This window comes from Octopus bimaculoides, chromosome 7 (genome assembly GCF_001194135.2).
Source record: "Octopus bimaculoides isolate UCB-OBI-ISO-001 chromosome 7, ASM119413v2, whole genome shotgun sequence".
In the NCBI taxonomy this organism is placed as follows: domain Eukaryota; kingdom Metazoa; phylum Mollusca; class Cephalopoda; order Octopoda; family Octopodidae; genus Octopus; species Octopus bimaculoides.
In genome coordinates, this window is record NC_068987.1 from 104,187,122 (window position 1) to 104,194,855 (window position 7,734).

The 7,734-nt window shown below is 37.1% G+C and overlaps 1 protein-coding gene across 1 annotated transcript in view; it reads right to left on the bottom strand.

The window, feature by feature from the left end:
* Positions 1-7,734, bottom strand: part of LOC106876073 (breast cancer type 2 susceptibility protein) — a 123,461-nt gene that overhangs the window by 58,165 nt on the left and 57,562 nt on the right. Inside the window, exons 9-10 of the mRNA XM_014924478.2 lie at positions 7,076-7,199; positions 4,046-4,204 (exon numbers count right to left, since the gene is read on the bottom strand). Coding sequence (XP_014779964.1) covers positions 4,046-4,204; positions 7,076-7,199 — 283 coding nt within the window. The remainder of the gene's footprint in view (positions 1-4,045; positions 4,205-7,075; positions 7,200-7,734) is intronic.

Genomic DNA, 7,734 nt, shown 5'->3' on the forward strand with positions numbered 1-7,734 from the left:
ATGGCGTATTTTACATGCCACCTGCACAGGAGCCAGTCCATCGGCACTGGCAACGATCTCGCTCGAATGTCTTTACACGTGCCACAGGCACAAGTGCCAGGAAGGCGATGCTGGTCACAGGTACCACCATGATTTTGCTTTCGCTTGCCCCAACAGGTCTTCGCAAGCCGAGTTTAGTGTCCAATGAAGGAGACGACGTTGGCATGGGTGCCAGTCATCGAATGTAGTTCGATTTCGATTTCACTTGCCTCAACAGGTCTTCGCAAGCGGGGTTTAGTGTCCAACAAAGGAAGGTACGCATAAGTGGGCTGGCTATACCCCTGGCAGACAATGAAGAACAAATTGAAACAGGTGAAGCAGGTAGGAGAAGTTAGATGGCAAATTTACAAAATATGGAGAGAAACTGAAAGGAATAGGTTTGCCAGTGTTTGTGACAAGAGTATCAGAGGAACTAGGGGCACTAGAATGCAAAGTAGTGAGTTAGGGTGGAACAAAACATTGTTAGGAAAAGGAGTGCTTGAAATGACAGCTGTAGATTCTCATCATTGATGTTGAGGTTGCTGTATAAGGGAAATATGGGGAGAGGAAAAAAGGCTTACTTCAAGTGTATCCAGCTGAAGGCTAGCTATTGATGTAAGTAATTAAATGATCAAAACAACCATCAAGTATTTGAAGTGGGGAAAGCTGGTCCATGAAAGAGTAAGTTGTTTACATGTTGAAAATATTTGGGACAATAGAGCTAAAATAAGTCACTTGCACAACTAACCATGTACAGTGGGGTGTCATACTCAAATGAGTCGGATGGACCAAGTTCTCAGCAGTACTAATTAGAATGAGTATCAACTTAGATGAAGAGCAGTTTTTGTTTTGATCTGGCTGGGATGCTTTTTTCCTTTTGAATTAACTGCAAGTTTTTTACTAAGAGTAAGCTTCTTTATCTAGCATACATTGATCTGGAAAAGGCCATTGATAGGGTACTATGAAGAAAACTAAGGAAAAAAGAACAGCATGTGAAAGCAGTGGTTGTCATGTACAAAGATGTCATTAGCAAAACAAGAGTTGGCAAAGAGTTCAGTGAGGAATTTAGCATGCAAAATAGGTGTTCTCGATCCTCAGCAACTGCCTGTTTATTGTAATTCTCCAAACCATAACAGAGGAGTTTAACACTGGTTGTCCATGGGAACTCCAATATGCTAATGGTTTATTACTTATAGTAGAATCTGTGGAAGATTTAGGGAAGTTCCAGTTGCAGAATTGAGAGGCCTCAGACTAAACTTGACAAAGGCTGAAGTTTGAATAAGTAGGAAAGAAGACAGGGAAATAGCCATGCACAATATGGGGAAAAGAAGAAGATAAAAATTCCATACAGTACTCAATGTGAAGTATTGATGCACAAGAAGTGTATTAGGATCATGGATAGACTGACAGAAAAAAATGACTTTGTATATGATAGACCTACACAAGTATTTAGCAGTCAGAGAACCGATAAAATAAATTCTTTCCAGTGTTCAGAAGGCTCCGTTAAAGTGATTGATAGCTTCTGTTATCTAAGTGACTTAACATGGAAGAAGAGGGTTTTGAAAGCTTAGAAGTCAGAATAAGAATAAATTTGTGGGAGCTGTTACTCCTGCTGGTAACAAAGGGATCCCTCTATGATACATGTATATGAAGTGCACGGTTGCATGCTTGTGAATGCAGAGGATGTCTGAAAGTTGGAAAGAAATGAAGTGAGCTTGCTCTACTAGGGGTGTGATGTCCGTGTGTAGGGTAAACGTAGAACAGATGAACTGAGAGAGAAAAAAACTAGATAGAAGAGGAATCAGATGCCGTGTAGAAGGACAAAGACTGCATTGATGTAGATACGTAATGTGTATGAATGATGAGAGCTGAGTAAAGAGGGGTTAAGAAATCTAAGTTAAAAGGAACTGTAAAAGAAGACTGAGGAAGACAGGAACAGGAGTGGCTGTGTGGTAAGTAGCTTGCTTACCAACCACATGGTTCCGGGTTCAGTCCCACTGTGTGGCACCTTGGGCAAGTGTCTTCTACTATAGCCTCGGGCCGACCAAAGCCTTGTGAGTGGATTTGGTAGACAGAAACTGAAAGAAGCCCATCATATATATGTGTGTGTATGTGTTTGTGTGTCTGTGTTTGTCCCCCCACCATCGCTTGACAACTGATGCTGGTGTGTTTACGTCGCCGTAACTTAGCGGTTCGGCAAAAAGAGATCGATAGAATAAGTACTAGGCTTACAAAGAATAAGTCCTGGGGTCGATTTTCTCGACTAAAGGCGGTGCTCCAGCATGGCCACAGTCAAAAATGACTGAAACAAGTAAAAGAGTAAAAGAGATGTAATGAAAGTTGATTTTAAGATGCTGAACCTTACAAAAGAAAAAAAAAAAAAACGATACAGGAATGTAACAAGTAGTGTGATACTATGATGGAAATGATGTGTTCAACGAAGGCAAGCATGGAAAAGCCGAGACGAAAATAACAATGGACGTGAATCCACATCTCCAGCAAACATGGTAGATGTTCTACCATTGAACTAAAGCAATCCTTTGAATCTCTCTATCCATTTTAGAAACTTTATTCTTACAAGTAAGAATTCTAAGTAGTTTGTCATAAGAATTTATAAACTTCAAGAGAATGTGAAATACTTCTTGTTTGGAATAATGGATACTGAATAAGTAAAACCTATAATTAATAGTGCAAATATCAGGTTAAAAAATATTCATTGGATAGAAAGAGTTTAAGGCATACAAATTATTTGAACAATATTTTTGCAAAGTATTTATTCCCTATTTATTAATGAACATTAGATATTTTAATAAAATTAAACATTAGGAAACATTCATTTATGAAATGTGTTTATTAGTGAATGACTTTAAAATCTTTTTCAGGTGTAAGGACTTAATTTATTCTATGAATCAGTTTTTAGATGATGTAAGATGGTAAAAAGCAATATCAAAGATCAATCCCTTTCAAGATAGAAGGGGTATAAAAATCACGGGATGCAGATATGGCTGTGTGGTTAAAAAGTATGCTTTGCAAACACATGCTCACAAGTTCAGTCCCATAGTTAAGAGTTTTGTACTATAGCCCTAGGCTGACCAATGCTTTCTAAGTGAATTTGGTAGATGGAAACTGTGTGGAAGCTCATAATATGTGTGCGTGTGTCCTCCCTTCATCACTTGATAACTGGTGTTGGTTTGTTTACATCTTCATAAACTTAGTGGTTCAGCAAAATAGACCAATAGAATAAGTATCAGACTTAAAAATAAGTATTAGGGCAATTTATTTAACTAAAACCCTTCAAAGTATCATGTCCCAACATGGCTGCAGTCCAATGACTGAAACAAGTAAAAGATACAAAATGTCATCAATGTTTTAATGTCCATTTTTCAATGCTGGATTGGCCCAGTCTGCAACACAAGAGATCTCCTTCACTTATCTCAGTGCTATATATGTACCCAATAGATCCAGAAACAGAATCTTTAAAACATGCATGGGCAATCTGTGGCCCACGGGCCGCATGCGGTCCTCAACATGTTGTTGTGCAGCCCTTGATGAGTTTCTAGGTTACTAATTTGCAGCATAACCTAAGAGCAGCGACATCTCAAATTCTACCTAATCTTGAAAATATGGTAAAGAATGTCAAGTGTAAAAGTCTCATTGCTACGGATAATGAAATTTATTCTTTATAAAATATCAATGAATTTTCTTTTTTTTTCTTTACTTCAATATTTTAAACTAAAATTTATTTACACTGGAAATTATCGTTATTATCATTAGGAAATAACGAAAGAGATGCCACCTTAATGTAAACTTTCATACTAAGACAAAGAAAATTAAGAAGAACTGCAAAAAATTCAAGGTAAAGTGGGCAAGTAATATTTCATGCATATGTGTTTTGTCATGTGGCCCTTCCCCACTTGGAAATGGTACGATGCGGCCCCCAGTTGTCGCAAAGTTACCTATCTCTGCTTTAAAACATAAAACTATTTAGAAAGAAAAAGCAAGAGACAGAAATATTTTTACAACAAACCTCAAGTGGGTTGAAGGCTTCTTCACTCCCAACTAGCTCAGCTTTACAGATACACAACTTTTGACCAACTCTGATCTTCTTGTTGGCAACTAAGTTCATTATTTGATTATCAAGGATCATTTTCAAAGAGTACCAGCCATCAGTAACTTCAATACATTGCTATCAACAATAGAAAACAAAAATACAGAAACAGAATATGATAATTTAAAAGCAAATTAATTTTAAAGCTTTCCCTTGTAGTTATATAAAGAATAATAACATTTTCTTTACTGGCAAAAAAATCAACTAATCCTGTTGAAATCGACTTTTGAATTTCAATATCAGTTACTCTAAAAGAATGAAGAGGGACAAAATGCCATTTAAGATATTTAATAGGCTATGCAGGTATGGCAGTGAGGTTAAGAAACTTGCTAAGCAACCATGTGAGACAGGAGTCTGCTAGACTGGTTCTTTGGTAGGTTAGGGTGGTCATATTTTATTATATCAGCTTAGAGAAGTAGGTCAATGATGAGAGAGGATCAAAGATAAAGAAAGAAAGCAAAAAGTAAAAGTGAAGAAATACAAATGCATAAAAAGCCAATTAGGCATAGGGTCAGGGTTTAGGATTTGCTAGCTGAGGGTAAAGAACAAAGGGAAGAGGGCAGAGATACACAGAATTTAGGGGCATTCTGTGGATATGGATTGAATGTTGGGGAGGATACAAAAGCAATTGAATGATAAGTTCTAACTGTTAAGGAACTGTAGTGTTATGTGTGATTATCTGGTAAAGTGGAAAGATGTAGGGTGTTGTTTTAGATATCCCTCTCTGTGAGAGAGGGATATCTAAAACAACACCCTACATCTTTCCACTTTACCAGATAATCACACATGAATATGTTATATGGGATAGTGGAGACCGCTTGTAATATTAGGAAATGTTTGCCTGGAGAGGAAATACCTGGTAGTAATAGTAGAGTACTACTTATCATTAAGGAGTTCAAAGAAAGAGAAGGTTGTATAATAAACTACACCTGGTACCGAGTTAGAGGAAATATCAAATTGGATATCAAAGAAAACCAGCAATAGGAAATAATCCACTGATTAACAATTTGGAATGTTATATAAGTGGTGTTGCTATTACTTAATTAGATTGATCTGTGAAATCGTGACGGCACCTGTACCAGTAGATCACTAAGAGCACCGTCCGAGCGTGATCGTTGCCAGAGCACCAGCTGTCTGGCTTCCATGCCGGTGGCACGTAAATAGCACCATTTCGAGTGTGATTGTTACCTTCATGCCAGTGGCACGTAAAATACCCACTACACTCTCGGAGTGGTTGGCGTTAGGAAGGGCATCCAGCTGTAGAAACTCGGTCAAATCAGATTGGAGCCTGGTGTAGCCACCTGGTTTCACCAGTCCTCAGTCAAATCATCCAACCCATGCTAGCATGGAAAGCAGACGTTAAATGATGATGATGATGATGATGATGATGATATTTATCACAGACTAGAAAAAAATGAAAACTACATGATAAAAATATATCCTTTCAAATGTTAGAATAATGAAGTGAAACCATTTCTACATTTTTCTGAAAATATCATCAGCAAGGAAGCAGAAGAAGGAGAAGGATGTGGATGACAAGATTGATGAACTGGTTGAAAGAAGAGAGGCATTAAACATGAGGAAGTGGAAACTGTGAGAGAAAACAAAGAACAGAGTATTGTAGCAGGATATAATCGTCTGTGTTCTACATTTTGGATAGTGGACTTAAAGTAGAAAAAAGAAGATCAGCAAGTGAGCTAGTTAAAGAAGTAACTCTGGAATGAAGGTTCTAAGAAATTCTAAGAAATTCAAATGATAGACGAAGAAAATAAAATAAATAGATTATGAAAAAATAAAAGACAAAAATTATTTGTGAGATACAATAAACAACTGTCACAAAAAATTAAAAAATAATAAAAAAAGTTAGAAAGAAGTAACAGAAGCCAGTGTGAAAGAAATCCTTATAATGGAAGAGAAAATGGTAATATGTAGTGGTGAATATAAGAGGAAAAGAAAGTGTGGCAGAATGAAAATGTTCAACAACAAAAACAACAATAATCTTTTCTACTAAAGGCACAAGACGTGAAATTTTGGGGGAGGGTACTAGTTGATTACAACGACCCCAATGTTTCACTGGTACTTAATTTATCAATCCCGAAAGGATGAAAGGCAAAGTTGACCTCGGTGGAATTTGAACTCAGAACGTTGCAATGATCGAAATACCACTAAGCATTTTGTTCGGCGAGCTTAACAGTTCTGCTAGCTTGCCCACTTAGTCCTTATTAATAACGAAGAGGTTATTGAAAAGTTGTTAAGGTTGTGAGAAAATGACAATTGGATAATGACAAGTGGCTAAGACAAGCTTTTATCAATCTAATTCCTGTATTGATAAGATCAGAAATGCTGATCAAAGTGTTTTATATTAAGCTTTTTTTTACTTAGAATCTTCATTGTTATAATTTCTTTCATGGTGTACGTAGTTAGATGGATAATGGGAAAAGAAGTAAGCTCTACTGTCTGCTTTGGCATGGTTTCTAAGGTTGGATGCCCTTCCTAGTGCCGTCCAGTTTACAGAATCTACTGAATGCTTTTACACAGCACCCACACCAATATATAATCATGAGATTATTGTATATAAGAAATAGATGGCATGATCCAGGCTGGAATCAAAAGCATTCCAACTTGGACCATGCCATCTATTTCTTATGTAGAATAATCTCATGATCATATGTCCTTCTTTCCTAAGGTGTTAGGATGTGATTTTTAGTGAGTTTGTCGGTTGCTATTTCTAGCAGACTGCAACAAAGCTCCCCTAGGCACATCTGTGTGGTTGTGAAAATAATTCTAAGTCAATGAGAAATTAAATGCTCACTGAGTGGATGTCCTTTAAAACTAAATTTTTCTGTTGTTTTTTTTTTTAATTTACATTAAAAATTTGTTGATTCAAATAAACTTCTGACATTAATCTAATTATGCCCTCATCTGTTTTTTCTACTTGGTCCAACTTACCTCAGTATTCTGAATCGTTGAGGACATATCAGCTTTCATTAACTCTTTATTAACATTTGACACACACAAAATCATCCTCTTTGCTGGTGTATCATCACGTTCAGTAACCTTCCTCAAAGCTGACCTGGATGTAGTTTAAAAGAAATAACAACGTCAGCTCCAAATGATTTTTCAGCACATACACTTTTAATGTGTTAACAAATTAGTTTCAAATAAGGTATACTCTTTACTCTTTCTCTTTTACTTGTTTCAGTCATTTGACTGCGGCCATGCTGGAGCACTGCCTTTAGTTGAGCAGATCGACCCCAGGACTTATTCTTTGGAAGCCTAGTACTTATTCTATCGGTCTCTTTTTGCCGAACCACTAAGTTACGGGGATGTAAACACACCAGCATTGGTTGTCAAGTGATGTTGGGGGTACAAACACACAAACATATACACACACACACACATACATACATATATATATATATGTATATATATATATATATACATATATACGACGGGCTTCTTTCAGTTTCCGTCTACCAAATCCACTCACAAGGCTTTGGTCGGCCCGAGGCTATAGTAGAAGACACTTGCCCAAGGTGCCACGCAGTGGGACTGAACCCGGAACCATGTGGTTGGTAAGTAAGCTACTTACCACACAGCCACTCATT